The following is a 20,585-nucleotide window of genomic DNA, read 5'->3' on the forward strand; positions in this document are numbered from 1 at the left end:
ACATTTTTGTACGAAAAACTCTTGTGGCTCACGAGAAAAGTTTTCGCTAACAGCTTAATTTAGCTTAATTTGTATCAACCACTGATCTTAGTACAGATTACTGAACTTCTTCTAGTTTACTCATGTACACATCTTTCAGATCTGGAAAATTGTCTGCGTAGTCTCTCAGCAACTTTGGAGCCACATCCCGCATGACTATAGCAACGAAGACAATGCATCATAATCTTAGTCATATCTGTTATTTTAAACTGGTAGGGAAACGTGTATTTACACTTTTTTTCAGATATGACTTAAACATTCCGGTTCATTGACTTTTTGAAAATTATAACATTTCAATATGGATTTCACTCTGAGGGTAAGAAGAAAATAATTAATGAAGTGGCTGTTTGCTATATTGAATATTTGGGTCAGTGAACGTACGTACGCTGTTTCATAGGAGGGGGAAGACATATAGAATTGATAGCAATTAGATCGAAAATGCGATGACATAATTTATTGTACTTATAAAAAATGTCGAGAAAATACCTAGTATGCAATCAGCTGTTCTGACAGCGACAATTTCAATGTCATCAAAATGATATTGATCTTACTAGAATAGCTTAATCGACGTGTTGTGTACTGTGGAAACAATGAACACAGTTTGGGATTTTAAGATAAAACTCAGATTATGAAATTGTAACCAGCCAACATTTATCCTCGTCCTTGATTTGTCCAACATAATGAATCTCTGTAACCATGGATGCGACTTACAGGCTGTGTTTCTTTGAATACGGTTTATAGGAAATACCATATCATCACACAGGAGATGTGGATGGTATAAACACGCAGCATGCAGAATCTGAATATTGAACGATTCGATTTGGTCTCTCAGATATCTAACTCGATAACCATCATCATTCGGTCCTGGGTGCAAACATTTCGCTGAGAAAACAACGATAAATGAAAATATTTCATATTAACGTATTAGTGAGTAATTATAGGCAAATCATCTATGGGTAAACAGGGGTAACGTAGCTGAAATTGACGACTATTAAGAACTATACACCCTTGGGGATATTAGTGACAATTGTTTTCACTTCAGACATATCCTGATTCTAACGTGAGGGGGGGGGGGGGTTGTTAACTCGTACCTTCCTAAAGGGGACTAGCATAGCACGTCTTATCACGAATAGTATTACTTTTACTAATAATTACTTTTATATAGCAATGCCGAAATTGTAACAACGGTCAGCTGATTCAGAGGGCTGAGTTCCCCTGTCATTTTCCTGACGACAATGGCGCTTCTAAGAATTGCAAAACAGTTTTTCGGTGTAAATATTAAGTTTACCTGGTCAACTGATCAGAGCACTACAGCGGTCAGTTGGTGTAGCGTTTGGCTAGGTTTGTCTCAACATTTGTAAACGAAGTTTGTTGGGTCCAAAATATGAATAACAATTCAGATTTATCATGTCATCAATGATTTGATCATTTTAATGATTTTCGATCATTTGATGATTTCCGATGATTTTATTATGTTGATAAATTTTTTTTGGAGGAAAAGAATTTATTTTTTCTGTTGCTTTCTTTCTTCCCTGTCTAGTCTTCTCTTTCGGCCAAATATTCACTCTTTATTGACTTAATAAATACACATTGTCCATTCTTATACCGACCTCAACTCCAACCCTCAAACTCCAAAATTTCTAAATTAAAATAGTTGTAACCTTGTAATAATAGTACCTATAATACATCCATATATTTAAGGTAATCTTACTGTTAGGGAATGCAGCATCTAAGTATTCCATGATTTCGATCGAGCCCGGTATTGACACATTTCCATGAGTAAGACATGGTACTTTTCCCCTCATGCTAAGTTTCATGTACCAAGGCTCCCAAAAGAAACGTTGTCCCTCCCGTTCCATCGGAAATATGTCATGTTCTAGTGCCTTCTCCAGGAGAGCTATTTGTGCCTACGGTAAAACAATCACAATTAATGAATGCCGTGAATTGTAGATATGACGTAGTTGAAACTACCATGCCATATACGTCTACCTTGGATTTTGTAATGATATTCAACGTACACTATTGCCATACATTATTTCGAGCACGTGCTCTGAGAATAACATAACATGAACATCCATATATGTTAAAAATGAAAACAAAAACAGCGACGAATAAACACTGTGAAAACATTATTATTTATTTTTAAACACTTGGAAATAGTTCCCACCCTCTCCTGTGACATTTTGGAAATAGTCCTCACCCTCTCCTGTGACACTTGGAAATAGTCCCACCTCCCCTGTGACATTTACAACTGACTCATAACAGGTGGCCATCAATATATAGATACCCATAACAGAAGCCATGTTTGGAGTAACGCTGATTGACTCCTTGATATTCGTAACTGTATAGCCTTATTAGGAATTGTATACTGTTTATAATATGTGCGTCATCTCATGAATTCATAATTCTGACCTGTCGAACTCTGTGAGATCCTACCACTGCCGTAATGTCATTGCAAAGTTAATCACCGTTTATATATAGCGGTTTCAATAATTGGTTTCCGGTAACATTTCCCCTTTAGCGTACATTCATTACATTGATGTACATTTGAGAAATGGGTTCACCAATCCCCGGGCGGTACCAGTGCCAGTGGTCAGCTCTGGTAGAGGAGTGCGGCTAATACTGCCAACCCAATCAAACTTTAGACCAATATACACTAGAATTGGTTCCATATTAAATAAATAGTGGGTCGCAAAATGTATTTTATACGCTTGTGTTTTTCCCTGAGGTGGCAACATATTTGGGGCAATTGACCAACTCCCTCTATATAACATGACTAATACACCGTATTGTAAGTTAGGTTGTACAACCCAATGAATGTACTTACCCTGTGACAATAGTACGAAGTTCGTACAGTATACAGGGTTAATTTGTCGTCACGTTCTCTCTGTACCATGACTGCTTACGTCTGATGACTATTAAATGAACATCGACGGTTTCGATGCATGTATGCAAAATGTATCGAGTAGAAAGATGTGGGTTGGTGTCCATGTAAAGTGAGTCGACGTTAATCTTTTTATAAGTATATCAACTTAGGGCCACGTGATGATTGTAAAATCACAGAAATGTTTTAAAATGTCAATAGTAATAATACTCTCTACTAGTACGAAGGCTACATATCATATGTTAACTTTGTCTGGACTAATTTGTTCAATGCGGCACACACTGATGATGAGACAAAGTGCCCCTTGTGACGTGAATGTCCAATAGTCAGTAACCTTGATCCGAATTCCAAGATCAACTGTGCGTGAATACCGTAACTGTTGTTAATAATACATACGACTTGATATCAACGAGTAAGGCCAGGTTTCCACACCAGCATGATGCTTCGGGGCGAGATCAAAAGTTCAATGTAGGATTAAAAAAACCTAAATTCTCAGAATCCCCCCCCCCCACGTCTAACTAAATTGTTTTAATTTGAAAAAATGTCTCAAACTGCACAATCATTTCAAATCAGTATGTAGTAGTGTGTAGTGCTATGAATACAAACTTTTTTACGCAAATAATGTAGAGAGGAAAACAATAGTTCTTTTTGTTGGCACTTTATTTTTATTTTAGAAATGTCTGTCTTTAGGGGTACAAAAATATCCATTAAAAGTAAAATCGATTTTCGAAGATGAGAACTAAATTGACTCACCCCCCCCCCCACTCCCACCCCCACCCCCACCACCACCCCGTAAAAGAATTTAGTTGTTTATCCTACATTGAACTATTGATCACGCCCCTTCACAAATTTTAATATTGTTTCAGACAGATCAATTTCAAATCTATGTTGATATGTAGTGCTATGAATGCAAAGTCAGTATGTAGTGAGGAATAGCTCTTTTGTTGACACTTTGCTATATTTTAGTGCGATACATTTACTAAGGTGAAAATTCTTATATTTCTGAAGTTTATGACATTTTTAGAAATATATGTATTTAGTGGTACAAAACAGATTCTATTAATAGTAAAACTGAATTTGTAGGATGAGACCCAAAGTAAAAGAATTTAGCTTTTTATCCTACATTGAAGTATTGATCTTTGAAAAGTTAAGGGAGAGTTTTCTCCACACATAGGAGCTATTATTTCATTGTTATGACTGTGTTCTAAATCAAACACCAGTATAGACAGGGGGCTTGTCACGGTATATATAAGGACTGTCTAATGTTGCTGTCAGTCATGTAATGGTGGATAACATTTGGGACAAGATTTGTAAATAATAAAAGTGAACTTAACTCCACACATCAGGCCTGTCATTATTCTTGCATTTTAAAACACATAGTTGTATTTGTATTGTTGAAAGTTCATGAAATTTGGAATAATAGTAGCGATCTACATATACAACAGAAACGGCAAAATAAATCCATACACGTGTACCCGATCTAGAAAATTTTCAATTTCTGTGTGCAGGCCATGGTACTGAAAAGACCACACTACCGTGGTAGTGAAAAGACTAAGGAGGGGGGAGGGGCAGATGGGAAAAATGAGGAGTAAAAATCTTTGATGGCAACAATAAATTCAAAACTTTATTTTTTTGTTCCAATTCACTTCGTAAAACCGGATGCTGCTGACAATTGTACAGACCCTTTGCCAACCAATCAGATCTATTATGAAGCAAATTACGACAAAGATAGATACACAATGACATGTCTAAACAAGAAAGACACATCAAAATATTTATGTTGCATAAGAAAATATGTGTTGCTTGTAAAAAGCCCATTTTCATTTTTTTTTAAAAGAATTAGCCCAGGAACTTCAGAAAATATTATCATTAGTTGTGAAGATATCCAATAAAATCTTGTCTGTATGTAAAACTGTTTGTCCGATCAGTCAAAAAAGCTTCACCTTGCTAAATACCGGTGAAATATGTGTTTGTTTGTTCGAACAGCTTTACTCCAATATGGTCCGTGGAACTTCTATGCACACTCTTTCTGACCCTGTATTTTGACCTCATTGCATGAAAGAAAGACCCGCATATTGAACACATAGGCAGTTCATTCCAGTGGAACTCGAGGTATTTGTGTCGACAGCTTGGGGTGTTGGAAAGAGTAACCGAATTGACCATGTCGTCTGCCGATTTAAGAGTATATTACTCCGAGAAGTCGTTCTATTGTCATAGGGTAAGTCGTAACCTATTTACCTATCGGCTTTAATATTGGGATCGTTAGAACGTAGTAGGGGTGAAAGTGCCTGACTGGTTGAAAAGCCACGCCCACTGGCACTGCTACCATAAGAAGATACATACATGTACACAAATATACAACCTGTGGAAAATTGACAAGCGCAATGACTTTAGCAACGTATGTAACGATTGATTTTAAGTTTTTTTGGATACTTCTTTTTATTAAGATATCACAGTAATCGGATAAGTACATGTAATGAATTTATATATATATATATATATATATATATATATATATATATATATATATATATATATATATATATATATATATATATATATAGTGTCTGATGATCGCAATATGCGTGAAACTCCGAGTTACACCCAAGAAAGAGTTCCAGTACTACCAAAACTATATATATATATATATATATATATATATATATATATATATATATATATATATATATATATATATATATAAGTCGGTATATAAGGAAGAATGTAGTTGCGATCATAGTAAACAATTGAAATATATGGCTCTGTAAAAAATATTTGCAGGAATTGTGATAAAATATTCCCATAAGTTGTTCGACATATACTTGAATCTGGAAAAATTCTTGAATGGCGTAATATTAATATTGAACTAGTTGACAGTCAACATATTTGGCAGTTACAACTGATCGATGAAATGTTTAAGTTACCACATCACCTTGTCTGTGTTTAAAGCCCACGGTGTAAAGTCTAGCTCCAATTATGTCTGTTTTTTGTTTGAGACAAAAGTTAACAACTTAATGAGGTTGCAGTTTGTCCTTGGTGAATAATTTTGTTTCAACCTACAATAAAACATGTCGGAAAGGACATGTACAGTGAAGTGACGTTGACCACCTGTTAATGATCTTATGTATTGTTTATGTAGTTCACCAAGTGTTGAAACGCCATTTACTACTTGTGATATGCCTTGTAGATTTATAGTCGACATCGACGTCTCTCCTCGAAAAGAAAATAATTTAGTACCTGTGTTAAAGCTCTCCATGCAACAATAGTTCTGTGTGCTTCAACCTTTCATCCGGGTTTACATTTACTTTTTGTTATTTAAATCAGGGACTATTTGAGAATGGTGTTTAGTGTGCCTGGGGTTCAGAAATTCAGCTTACGGACGGTGACTAGACTGTCTGTCTGCCATGGGAGATCACACTCACTACTGGTGAGGCTAGACTTGAGAGATTGTTTGATTTAAAGAAAACCTATTTCTTCTATTTCTATATCACAAAATAGAACGGTTGGCAGAATTGAAGCTAGTGACATTGTAAGTGCAAATATAAGTTGTACAAGTTATTTCCAACCCGACAAGTTGTACAGTGTAGAACACGTCAGTGCATGTCACATGACAACTAGCATTGTCCCGTAATACATGTATAGTTCATGCCATTGTTTGTAATTTAAAATGAGAATTAATAACGAATGTAACTATGGTGACTCACTCTTGACCACTATTTGAAAATCATTTGATTTAATTTCCGTTAAAACTTTCTTGGAAAATTTCTTTTAGGCAAGCGGTGAACTATGGAAATATTACTCAAATATTGCCAGTGTAGTTTTAGGAAGTAAGCTTAATGATAAAAATATCGATAACTTTCCAGTCAATCCAGACTTTCATACATGAAAATCCTAACTGACCTATTCCATATGTATAATGTTTATGCCCTATCACATTACACTGTGCATCGACTACTACCACATCATACTAGTGAAGTTAAAATTATCGTGTTACCATGTCAACACACGTACCAGCACTTCTATTAGCACTCCTGCTTGTGTTCATTTCTGTCTTACACTGCGTCGAATACTAAATAACAACACATTAGAATTGTACATCTAGCCCATGTATAGCTTCGGGTTCATCCACAAATTTCATCGCTTAAAAAAATACGACGGACAAAGTTTTTAGAAATGGCAATCAGATGTTATCGTTTGCCTCAAGCCATACTATCTTGAGCTAAAGATACAGTGTCATGCTCTGTATAAATTATAAGATAACAATTATTTTCCACCATTTCGCAAATTTTATTGTAAATATAACAACATGTTTGTATTTTAAAGCATAATATCGACAGTAGGTGAACTTTGGTAAACAATACACTCAGTGATGTGGTGTCGCTTGTCGACGCCCGCTTATTCTAAAAACATCTAAATATATATCGGGTGAACCATTCAACTGAATATGCAAATTGAGACAGCAACACCAACATAATATTCTGACTTTTGAAATTATCCCATTCTAAAAATAGTTTTGTGAACGAAATATATGTCCTCAAGTTTGAGCAAACACTTACATTTCTTTCAAGCTGGAACTGGATTTATTAAAACTGTTTTGTTAAATAGAATGACTTACTCATAATATCGTACACCTTGAATTGTACTGAATCACCTGGGGGTAAAATAAAACATATTTGTGTAGCTTTACACATAATATAGTAGAATAAATCCAATGAAATTGGTTTATAGGTCCGCACCCTAAAATCATCCCTCCCAATTCTATCCCAATTTCAACTTGTTAGTGTACTACATGTATCTTGTGAATAAAATAGACATCTAATTAACATATACAATGTCTAATTATTAATATTGTAACAATGTTCAGTGAATGAATCAATTTGTGGATGTCTGGTTTTAGCAGGTGCAGCTTTAACAATCAGCCTCATATTTTTAGTGGTATTCCGACAAATCCAGAATCTATCGTAAATGAGGACTGATTCTTAGTAACGTTACATAATATCAAAGAGATATCATCGCACGAACTAAAATATGTATAATTAATACTTATATAATACTTGAAAATAAACCGTGCTTCGCATGGGATATACATATTGTGTTAGGTATAAACTGGCATATGGCATAATGACAACTCGAATAAGTCAAATTGCTTCATATGAGTATCACTTGACAGGCATTATTGGCAGCGATGAATCCCACAAATTTCATGTAGAACTGTTTTGTGAAATAACTGCGCTAATATTTTTCCAATCCATTCGGTCGAATCGGAAAATGCCCCGGATCTGACAAAACTCCTGCATATGGCATACCCACAACTCAACTTAGACTGATAGACTGACAATATGAGTACAGCGCTCAACAGGCATCATCGACAGCGCTAGCCATAAATCCCACAAATTTCATGTAGAACTGTTTTGTGAACAGAACTTCGCTAACATTTTTCTAGGCCATATCGGCTAAATTGGAAAATACCCCCGGACATAACTCCCCTCAGTATAGATAAAGCCGTCTAGTTTGATCAAAGTTGTGTCGATTTGTGCCTTTGAAATGAATATAAAGTCATTACATAGCATCATTTTTTAAAGTATAAATTTCGTTTCCCTAGGTAAATAGCAGTCCAGATGTCAACTATAATTTCTTGGTGTCCCATGATATATTATACCATGGTAGCATTAGATTCCCTATATATGATGCTACACATATCCATTTTACTATTCACCAATCAACGTGTTTCAATTAATAGAGCAACAAAAAGTAGAGAATATCGCATGAAACAAAGATAAAGCTCAAAACTTCAGATCTTGACATAAATTGTGTTAACTTATTGACTTGATTTGATTTGAAACTTATTCCATCAGAAAGAGAACGCAAAATATATACAAACTACAAACTTTGAAAGTAATAAATTATGATAACCTTGTTTGTTTTTAGAAATTTAGTGCAACGTACTCTCGAATACTGTGGGTTTTACTGGCTCGTTTTCCGTCCGTATGCAAGTAAAATGTGATCAAAATGCATCATGCTAAAAATCACCGCACAGTTCATAACTGTATGCAAATTCACGAAATTTGACCACGGCCTTTATTTTTGCCGATAAAGTCAAATGACAGTCAAACTTTCAAGGCAATTTTTATTTTCGATAATTCAGTTTTAGTCATCATTGATCAGCTAGGAGTTATAATTTCTATGCGATGTTTTAAAAATAACAAACACAATTGGCCCATGTATTTTCCAGATATAAATTTCATCTCATGTGATTTTGTTCTTGCTTGTTTATGTGTAAACATGTTTTTCATCAAAGAACATTTCACTTTACGTATAATTTTTTGTGTCGAAAATATGTCACTTGGATAAGTCACGATGCACTCTGTGATCAATCGATAAAAATGTTGTAATTCTTTCCGAACATTTGCTGGAATTTCCACTTCTCAGAGAGCCTTACTGATAATAATGTTTGTTATGTTGTATTTAAAAATTCAAACTCTATAAAAGCATCAAATTCTATGAATATTTAGACCGAAGTAGGATTTCAACGTTAATGCACGATAAATATGCGCAGACAGGCTGCGCAGACGAATGTCCAGACTGTAGTTACAAATCTCATTTCCTTTCCAATCATATTCATATTCATATTCATATTCATACCAATCATATTGTTTTAACTATTGAATCTTCAAGTTGAAACTATATACAATAACAAAGTATATTCCATAATCTTACATGAACTATTGTGTTATTTTTCCTACGAAGCCCCTTGCCTGAGTCACTTCGATTCAATTTCGGCAGTTCTTTAAGTTCAATTTTTATGACTAGTCCGTTCATGATTCAGCGTTTATCAAGATAAATGTCTCTATACATTCTATTCCGATCGTTGTGCACGTGTGATTCGTCTACCCGCATGAGCTACAATGCTGCCAAGGATACTAGTAAAATGTATCCACACCTTCTCGTACATTCATATAGAGTACGTGTATTGAAACCGACTGAACTCTGCCATTAAAGCAGACATGTACTACTCGAGCAATTAAAGAGCGAAAATTAAACGGACTTCCTGCCTTTTACTACCGGTATATTCATGTTGATTTGGGTCAACTATAGGTGAAATGTCATATCACTTTTCTGAATAGACACTTCTATTGCGATAATAACTGTTGCAGAAAATTATAAATCCAAACAACAAAACGAAAAAAAAAACCCGATCAAATGCCAGCTGCTATTCCCAGCTTTTAATTAATTGTCAATGTATTTTGGCAACTGTTATAAATATTTAAATGGTTAGGTATTTAATTATCGGTTGAGGGCGCTTGTCTTGGAATGACATCCGGGGTATTCAATCTCCTCGTACAGTAGTGTTATTTTTCTGAGCAATTGCTTATAATACTAGTACACTAGCAGTCGTCCCTGTATTTACTAAAAAAGCAGGTGGGGAGGGTGGCAATAATTATGTTAAGAAATACTACGACACACCCTATCCATCCTCTTAAAGCAGCCATATTGATGAGGATTGGGTTTTTGCTTTGGTTAATTTTAAACACAATTTTCTCATGGCTTTCTACTTGAGAAATCAACGTGAAACAACCTATACCCAGCCCTTTTTTGCAAGCAAATAAATTTGCAAAACATTAATAAAAGTGTAAAATCTTGATTGCACGTACACTTACAAACTTTTCACACAATTTTTTTTACCTTTTTGCAAATTTACAAGCACAGATATAGTCAATGTTGTTTCACATGGGTTTTTTTCAAGCGGGAAGCCATGATAAAATTGGTTTATATATTAAAAATCTAAAATAAATACCAAAGCCTCATGGCCAAATATTTGTATAAATCACAAAATTGAAATGCAATAATGCATTGGCTACGACTTGCACTTCACCTGATCCCAACCAAATTGCTTCCAACGATACCTATTGGACCATGCCACTGTCTACAAATAAATCATACTATATTCAACAATTTTACACGAAATGTTGTGAGTAATTTTTCCTACGAGCCTCTGGCGTGATTCAGAATTTCTTTAGTTCAGTTTTCATACTAATTAGGCCAAGGCTGTTCACCATAATGGGCAAAGTCCTTGCAAGTATTACTACATCCCCGTCATTGTGCACGTGACTACCCGCATGAAGTACGATGTTGCCAAGGAAGTAAACAATATCCTGCCTTGTCGTACATTCATTCAGAATAAATGCTGTATATTGTATTAAAACAAAAAGTGTAAAAATCAACCATATTATTAAAGACAGGAAGTGAAACGAATTTCCCACCATTCATGAAACCGTGGCAAACTGAGCAATTGGTCGAATATGCGTTCCGACAAAGTCGAATCTCTGTAGGATTTGTATAGGTTTGACGCCAATTCTTCCAACACACTCACTTCATTAAATAACACAAACGACCATATAAATAAATGATTCCTTAACACGTGTCTTTCTCCTCTACTACACGTCAGGGAGAGCCTTGTTTACAATCAATGACGTCTTTGGTATTGTTCCCGTGTTATGAATCGTCTCTATATGGACCTCAAATAACTTAACCTTTGTTGAGAAAGCAATGGTGCATAGTTCGGTACCTCATCACGATATCATGATCAATTTTCTTCAGGGTTGGTTTTCAATACCTGGTAAATTACTACTTCTACACTGTAAAGTTTAGACAGCCAGCAGTGGCCGTAGTCATCGACAGGCACAGGAAGGATATTGACCCCCTTGAACCTTACACATGTCATGTGCATACTTTGCTCTATTAGCTCAATAAAGTGAAATGAAATAGTCATATTGCAAGGAACACAACGCTGCAACTATCTTTGCTAACACTCAGACCGACCCAAATCAATATACTATTAATAGTATATAACATATATTGATATAATATATTGATATTTAATATTGATTGATCATAGTTAAGAAAAAAGCGCAATTACTCATTGGGGAAATTGTGATTGCCATAGCAACGTAATGCATACATGTACAAGTGTAGCCAAAACGTTTGGTGGTGAAAATAATCAATGTTTGCTTGCATTCGTGTTATCAGAAACCAAGGCAACGAAAACCCAAACAACGACTCAAGAATTGTAAAATGTTAATGTCAAATAAATGTTTGCTTTTGTGGTTCACTGAGAGTCGAACTTGAACACACTGGTTTGTATTCATTGATTTCTATCTCTACTTAACAGGTGCGTATAGGTTTAAGGGAGAAGCGCCTACAGTATAAAGAACGTGTTGTTGACTTGGCACGATTGGAAAATCTGGAAGTATGGTATTTGAGAGTGAATCCAGATGGACGAGTACCCGCACTGGGACACGACGACAAAATATTTAACGAAACTGAAGATATCCTACGGTATCTCGATGAAAACTTCCCAGAGAGTAAGTTGCCACTGTTTTCCCGTCTGGCCTTTATAGTGTTTGGCATACGAGTATTAAAGGGGGCCTCGACAGGTATAATATAGTAAAACCGCCGCAGAGGGCGCAATAACTAGATCGAAACTCGAGATGAGTATACCTTCGAAACAATTCAGTACAAAAGATTCAAATTCTCTAATTCAGTAATAAGACAAAATAAGCTAAACGTATCCTAGAGAATTATGTACAAACATTTCTTTATTTCTCGAAAAAAAAAGAAAATTGAACTCATGATGAGACAGCCAAAGTCACAGATGAAACTTGATATGGGTGATCCAGATAAATCCAACTTACTCGTTTATTCAACGAAAGTATTCAAGAATACAACTATATATGCAACCATAATAATGAAATAAATATTCTGATTTCTACATTTCAATATATATAATTCCTAAAGTGACCATACTACAAGAGGAGCCAAGATAAGATGGTTACGGTCAAGCATAAGGGGGTGCCAAGGTACTAGGTAAGGTTAAGGTTAGAGCCAGTCATCATATGCAAGTGGAGCTGAACGCAAATGAACAACTGTTACCATCAATTTGCTTTCGATTTTATCCATTCACAGACACAAAACTGTTCCCAGATCCGTCTACCGAGGAAGGTCGCATGTGCAAATATTTCATTGCAATAGCAAACAAGGTGGACATTGACTCGTTGTCCCTTGGTATACCAGAGAATCCAGACTTCGAAAAGTGTGAACAGAAATACAGTTACCCGTCATCTCTGTATCGTAATATTGTCAAAGGTAGGAAAATTGTAACTTAAATATATTTTCATAGAAAGTACATGAGGTACGCTTACTCTCAGAACACTTGGCATCATGTTGAAATAGAAAGTAGTTAATATTCATTATATTGATGATTTATGATTAGTCTCTTTACGGCTTGTGTATGACCCTCGTAGCCATGACAACATATAATACATCTTCAACCATTTTAAGAATTGACTCTGTTCTGGGTTAAATCAAGCATATATATATATATATATATATATATATATATATATATATATATATATATATATATATATATATATATATATATATATATATATATATATATATATATCCGACTACATCAGTGGAAATTGGAGTGATTGTTTCCGTAGCGAGTGTTTCATATATATAAGCAGACCAACGACTAAACCGTTCAGACTACATGAAAATACATTCCCGATAAATACTGCAGTAGTTAATAAATTGATTCTGAAAACTGTGTTAACCAATTTCATACAACAGCAAATATGAAAGCGTTAATGAAAGCTTTCTATTTGACGTGACCCCCCCCCCCCCCTGTATTATTCACTCTCTGCCACTAGGTGGCGTCGTAACAGATCTGGACTAGATAAAGTCGGATTGGCCACAACACAGAGATGATAATAATAAATCCCTGGTAGTTCAGTTCATCCTCCATCTCTGTTTATGCTGGTTTCATTTTTACGTATTTGAGGTGCTTCTCGTACGCCCCTGTCAAATCATCTCTCCTCTGTCTAAGATCTCAACCCGTTCCCAGTCGATTTAAATTGATATTTGAGAGGTTAGCAGCCTATTGCGTACTACTTTTAGCGACCTTTCGTTTAGTATCACTAGGTGTACAAAAATGTTGACATAGAAAAAGTTTCTTCAGTAACGTAAGTACATAAATTTGTTTTAATGATATAGTGTTCCACGACGAAGGTCCCAAAAAGTGTGATTTGCTGGCAGAAGAGAACCCAGAATTGAAAGATGAATACATGACGATCAAAGAAAGGCTAGAAAAAGTCAGTTTGGAGGTTGATGAGAGAACGTTCGGGGTTGCAGTACCACTGTGTAACGACGTTTTAATGAAACTTGAAGTGGAACTGAAACGAAAGAAGGAAGAAATGGAAAAGAAGGAAAAGAAGGATAAAAAGCAGGAAGAGATGGAACAGATAGTAGCAGCGACCAAAAAGATGTCCGAAGAAAATGATGAGAAGACAGGTAAATCTTTCATTCTCAATATTTATATAAATGATAGCCTCAGAAAAACTAGAGACTTTTGTAAAACATTTTACACTACTGTAGCATCTTTCTGTGGTGTTTGCATTTTTGTCATCTTAATTTCTGATATGTAAGATTAATCATGTCATTCATAGTCCCTGTGGTTAATCATGTCATTCATACTCTCTGTGGTTAATCATACCATTCATATTCTTTGTGATTAATCATGTCATTCATAATATTTTGTGGTTAATCATGCCATGATTTATACTCTTTGTGGTTAATCATGCCATTCATACTATTTGTGGTTAATCATGTCATTCATACTCTCTGTGATTAATCATGCCATTCATTCTCTCTGTGGTTAATCATGCCATTTATACTCTTTGTGGTTAATCATGTCATTCATACTCTCTGTGATTAATCATGCCATTCATACTCTCTGTGGTTAATCATGCCATTCATACTCTTTGTGGTTAATCATGTCATTCATACTCTCTGTGGTTAATCATGCCATTTATACTCTTTGTGGTTAATCATGTCATTCATACTCTCTGTGATTAATCATGCCATTTATACTCTTTGTGATTAATCATGTCATTCATACTCTTTGTGGTTAATCATGTCATTCATACTCTCTGTGGTTAATCATGCCATTTATACTCTTTGTGGTTAATCATGTCATTCATACTCTCTGTGGTTAATCATGTCATTCATACTCTTTGTGGTTAATCATGTCATTCATACTCTGTGATTAATCATGCCATTCATACCCTCTGTAGTTAATCATGCCATTTATACTCTTTGTGGTTAATCATGTCATTCATATTCTCTGTGATTAATCATGTCATTCATACTCTCTGTGATTAATCATGCCATTTATACTCTTTGTGATTAATCATGCCATTTATACTCTTTGTGGTTAATCATGTCATTCATACTCTTTGTGATTAATCATGTCATTCATACTCTCTGTGATTAATCATGTCATTCATACTCTCTGTGATTAATCATGTCATTCATACTCTTTGTGGTTAATCATGTCATTCATACTCTGTGATTAATCATGCCATTCATACTCTCTGTAGTTAATCATGCCATTTATACTCTTTGTGGTTAATCATGTCATTCATATTCTCTGTGATTAATCATGTCATTCATACTCTCTGTGATTAATCATGTCATTCATACTCTCTGTGATTAATCATGCCATTTATACTCTCTGTGATTAATCATGCCATTTATACTCTTTGTGGTTAATCATGTCATTCATACTCTTTGTGATTAATCATGTCATTCATACTCTCTGTGATTAATCATGTCATTCATACTCTCTGTGATTAATCATGTCATTCATACTCTTTGTGGTTAATCATGTCATTCATACTCTGTGATTAATCATGCCATTCATACTTTTTGTGGGTAATCATGTCATTCATACTCTATGTGATTAATCATGTCATTCATACTCTCTGTGATTAATCATGTCATTCATACTCTCTGTGGTTAATCATGTCATTCATACTCTTTGTGGTTAATCATGTCATTTATACTCTCTGTGGTTAATCATGTCATTCATACTCTTTGTGATTAATCATGTCATTCATACTCGTTGTGCTATCATATTTTTCTTTGCTTAGTATTGTACATTTATAATATTGTGTATACATGTGTAAAATAAGTATGTGTATTTGATTATTTATTTATTTATCATTTAAATGTATTGAGTTACTTCCCATATTTGTCAGGACCATGGACTATTTCCATGGTCCTCACCACAACATTTTCTTGTTATTGAGTATTCTTATTATCTTATGTTTCTGGTGGAAATAAATTCAATTCAATTCAATTCATACTGATTAATTATGTCTTATCGTCAATGCCTCACTTACTTCATGCACATAAAAGACTGTATTTGTTGTTATATTTGACATTACAAATCTGTAGTAGTGAGTCAATTCAAAAAATCATGCACACCATAGGTCTGAATACAAGTGTATATCAAGGCACTCGACAGGAGGCAAGTTATGCGACTAATAAATCAAAATGATACAGTTGTTGTTGTTGTTGTTGTTGTTGTTGTTGTTGTTGTTGTTGTTGTTGTTGTTGTTTGATCTGTTACCTGTAACAATCCCAGGATCCACAATAAAGAAGAAACAATTAATCGTTAGAATCTTCCACCATCTTTATTAGAATAAATACTGAAATGTAACAAAAAAAAACAATTTGTAGTTTGTCGTTCCCTTATGATCTCTGTTATAACCTATATCGACAGGACCGGACTTCTGGCTGTGTGGTGAAAATTACACTGCCGCTGATGTGTACTGGTCAACAACACTGCGTGCACTGTATGATCTCGGTCTCGAAGAGATGTTTTGGGCGAACGGCAAGCTACCCCTTGTTGCAGAATACTTCGAAAGAGTGAGAAGCAGAGATTCGTTTGTACAATCAATACCACTACTTGACGACGGTGGTAGCAAGATGAAAAAGAGTGAAGTTATGATTCAGTTTGAAGCTAACGAAGAGCAAGGCACCGTGTGCTGTCCTCTATATCCTTGCATAATAGTTTAAAATATTCCAAAAAACAAACAAGACCTGTACAATTGTTTCTAAGATGTCATTTACGCAGGTAGAACTTAAGTTTGCGGTGTAACTTATGCTAGCACCGTAGGCCCTATGCTTAAACAGTATGGACATGCCTAAATGTACCTATATATGTAAATGATTTATTGATATGCAAACCACGCCTGTCTCGGTATTTGCATATAGTGTGTTGCTGTTATTCTAAGGTGACTGGACGAATTCATTAAAACTGTTTTGAAGTTTAGGTAGTCTTTACCAAATATACGACAGTTTGACTTGTTTGATGATACATGTACTTTTTGAGAGTACACCAAGAAAGGGGGAAGGAAGCTTTACTTTTGTCTTTGTATCTTGGTATTAAAAAAAGGCACGCGTGGTTTGCATATATAATGAACCAATTTACATAATGTTAACTTATAAAACATTTCTAAATGCTGCAACAATTAGTTTTATTCCAAGCAAATCTAAATGCGAAAGATCAGATTTGTATAAATCGAATAACAATTCTTACCGCATCATATTCCCATCGACTATCTTAATATATCCACATACCTGTATACTGTAGAATTACTGATAATGGTTTAGATAAATAATTTATGTATTTCTGTTGCATTCATGTATGATAATAGTTTTTTTAGTTTACATAGTAATCTAAATATTGACAATAAGACAGGTGTGAAATAACATGTAATATCATGTAGTTCAAGTTGTAGGCGGCATAGCCAGGAAATGATATGCCGCTAAAAGTACTATGGATCACTATTTGAGTTGCAAATTATGAAATCTGAATGTAAAGTAAGTAATTGTATTTGGGATGAAAGGTTATAATTATTCCTATTGGATGTCACTAAGTTTTGAGGTTTTCAAACTGCAGGGGTATAGTGTGGATTTTGATAAGCCGTATAATTCAGTGTACATTTTAGATTTGTAGTGCCATATTTTATTATTTTGACGATAACGAGATATTTTGTAAGGGTTTAAATTATAGAAATCAGTATACAGTGGTTTATCAATGATTATAGTATTATTGTTTTAGTATCGTAGCCATTTTAGTATTATTGTTTTAGTATCGTAGCCATTTTTGTCACTGAAATAAAAAAGCACTGAAACAGCTGAGATACACACGGAAATAATGGCAAAATACCAAATGAATACAGTTTATTTGTCAATTGCATCATGGGGCTAATGTGATTGGATGCATTCATGACACGTGACAGAATTCAATCACGTCATGTGACTGGGCCCCCATACACGTCATGTGACTGAATTCATAGACGTGGTGTCACTGGGCTATACACGTCATGTGACTGAATTCATACACGCCATGTGACTGGGCCATACAGATAACCCCAGCTATTGTACTTTCCCTGAAAAATTTTGGAATTTTGAAATGAAAAATAATACAGTAACAAGAACTGGTTTTAATTTGCATTGAGATGTACATCATCGATATGAGAAACTACTGAATGATATTTTGTACACTGTAATAATTCCATGGTCTTGTATATAGTGCCTAAAACATCAAAAAAATTTTACGACTTATTCACACCAGTCAAACTAACATCATTAGATTCCTAGAAAGGACTGAACACGTCACGGTGACATTTTTGGTTTACAGTAGACGATAAGAGTGATATTTTCTAGAAGTAACAAATTAATAGGGCATATATTTACAGCTAATAGCAAGCCAATTTGAGATTCAATGAAAACTAGCCTCGTTCAAGAACGCAATATCAAATAGCTTGACACCACTTATAACATGTATAAAGTTATTAGGCCGATTGCCGCCTGAAATATGAAGTTGACAAGGTATTCATTAAATCTCACCTACTAGTAGAACCATGGATAGCTTGTATCTCATTAATTCAAGTAATGGCATACGTGTATTTTGATGGTAATCTACTAGTAATTAGAATAAAAAACAATAACAAGGTAGAAGAATTCATCCATTTTGACTTGAAATATTTTCAATTTTGTGACAAGATTTACAGTGTATTATTTAAATTTCATTGAACATTTTTACTTTAAAGGGGTATGGTACGGATATTAAGCCACACATGACAAAATCAGAACTGGATACTATCTAGTGTTTTATTTATTCTATATTTTACTTTAAATACAATAAGTCTTCATACGAAACACAGATCACCATGGTAACCAACCATGATAAAGCCAAAGGTTATACGCATACTTGAAATGTAAAGAGTTTGCCTGTGTTCAAAGTTATACCATAGCTTTATCACGGAGTGCGTTCGAATCACCCCACTAAGGGAGCCTCCCACAAGTTTACCCAAGATGCACCCTATTACTACACGACGTCACACTTGGGGTGACCCAAACCGACTCTCCTCGAGGCAGTGAAAGTCAACTTCACCTGACCTGACCCGATGGGAGCCGACATGAAACCGATGGGAGTCATGAAATTATTTGGCCGTTGTTATCAAATACGATAGAATTGTATTATGAGGTCTTCACAGTTTGGGATGAAAAATATTTTCCACTTCAAATGTCTCTAAACCATTTATCGTAAATCACACACACCCCCCCCCTCCCCGTAACGTATTTTGCATTGACCCGAGGCTCTATGGGAATATTGATAGCAATCATCCGTTTGTAACATGTTGGCATTTCTTTTGTAACCCTGTCAATCATCAAATTATGACTAAGTTACATAGAAAACATGTATCCTTTTTGATTATGTCAAATTACGAAATACACACAGTCAGTCTAGGTAGTAGAGGACTTAACGATTGTTAACCAGCTAGTAGACATAACGATTTGTTAACCAACTAGTAGAGATATTTATTTCCAGAAATGATATTTATTAAATGTAAGTAGTATTTTCAGTTTTATTCTGAAAGTGTTATTTTTTAGTTTTCATTTCATCATAGATTGTGATTAGTTAATACAAAAACAACTTAAAGTCATCAGTAGTTTTTTTTTAAAAATCACTTGAAGGTAATTTAATCGTAATCAAACAATTGATGGGTTAATCTGCTGGAACAAGATTCTATGCAGACATATATGAATACATCAAGGGTATTGAAATGTACAACAGATATCAACAAATATATTGTGTATAAAATCTCTGTAAAAGTACGATTTTAATAAAAGACTATCTATTCTTAAGAGAGAAATACTCTTACAGTTGCACACGTGTCATCTTATTGTCTTACTTAAATTCACCATATATTCCAAACTTAAGATACTATGCATGTCAAAAAAATACAAGTCTCGTAATATTGTGTTGTTACCTTGAAATTCTACATACAAAGATTCATGCCCTTATAGTGGTATCAGGTGTGACGTGATTCAAATTATCAACTTCTATTGATTTCGTATTAAGTTGGAAGACAGAAACACACACTGACATGCATACATACATACATACATACATACATACATACATACATACATACATACACACACACACACATACATACATACATACATACATACATACATACATACATACATACATACATACTTACATACATACATACATACAAGCACAAACAAACGCGCGCACACACACACACACACACACACACAGACACACACACACACACACACAGACACACACACACACACACACACACACACAGGGATGAATACGTAAAATCCGACAGGGTAGATGTTCAAGTTATGACAATTGGAAATTTTAAAAAAAGGAAAATGAGTGTCCAGGTTTACGTCTTCCAGCAATAGTGGGAAGATTTTCGAA

At 34.7% G+C, this 20,585-nt stretch overlaps 2 protein-coding genes across 2 annotated transcripts; one reads left to right on the plus strand and one right to left on the minus strand.

Annotated features, from left to right (window-relative positions):
* Positions 1 to 97: 97 nt before the first annotated feature.
* Positions 98 to 2,936, minus strand: LOC144437369 (ganglioside-induced differentiation-associated protein 1-like). Its single transcript, XM_078126294.1, has 4 exons — positions 2,867 to 2,936; positions 1,751 to 1,946; positions 751 to 921; positions 98 to 195 (listed from the first exon to the last, which is right to left on the minus strand). The coding sequence occupies exons 1-4, from the start codon at positions 2,933 to 2,935 to the stop codon at positions 98 to 100; spliced, it is 534 nt and encodes a 177-aa protein (XP_077982420.1). The 5' UTR covers position 2,936.
* A 1,997-nt stretch (positions 2,937 to 4,933) lies between these two features.
* Positions 4,934 to 19,989, plus strand: LOC144437735 (ganglioside-induced differentiation-associated protein 1-like). Its single transcript, XM_078126744.1, has 5 exons — positions 4,934 to 5,141; positions 12,093 to 12,285; positions 12,887 to 13,066; positions 13,982 to 14,278; positions 16,554 to 19,989. The coding sequence occupies exons 1-5, from the start codon at positions 5,085 to 5,087 to the stop codon at positions 16,847 to 16,849; spliced, it is 1,023 nt and encodes a 340-aa protein (XP_077982870.1). The 5' UTR covers positions 4,934 to 5,084; the 3' UTR covers positions 16,850 to 19,989.
* Positions 19,990 to 20,585: the final 596 nt, after the last annotated feature.

Source organism: Glandiceps talaboti, chromosome 7 (assembly GCF_964340395.1).
Source record: "Glandiceps talaboti chromosome 7, keGlaTala1.1, whole genome shotgun sequence".
NCBI lineage: Eukaryota > Metazoa > Hemichordata > Enteropneusta > Spengelidae > Glandiceps > Glandiceps talaboti.

Coding starts and splice junctions, on each gene's coding strand:
- LOC144437735 (XM_078126744.1), top strand. CDS start 5,085: ATGTCGTCTGCCGATTTAAGAGTATATTACTCCGAGAAGTCGTTCTAT. Junction 12,286..12,886: donor CGATGAAAACTTCCCAGAGA/GTAAGTTGCCAC, acceptor ATCCATTCACAG/ACACAAAACTGTTCCCAGAT. Junction 13,067..13,981: donor GTATCGTAATATTGTCAAAG/GTAGGAAAATTG, acceptor TTAATGATATAG/TGTTCCACGACGAAGGTCCC.
- LOC144437369 (XM_078126294.1), bottom strand. CDS start 2,935: ATGGTACAGAGAGAACGTGACGACAAATTAACCCTGTATACTGTACGA. Junction 1,947..2,866: donor CTTCGTACTATTGTCACAGG/GTAAGTACATTC, acceptor GTTTTACCGTAG/GCACAAATAGCTCTCCTGGA. Junction 922..1,750: donor AGATGCTGCATTCCCTAACA/GTAAGATTACCT, acceptor TTGTTTTCTCAG/CGAAATGTTTGCACCCAGGA.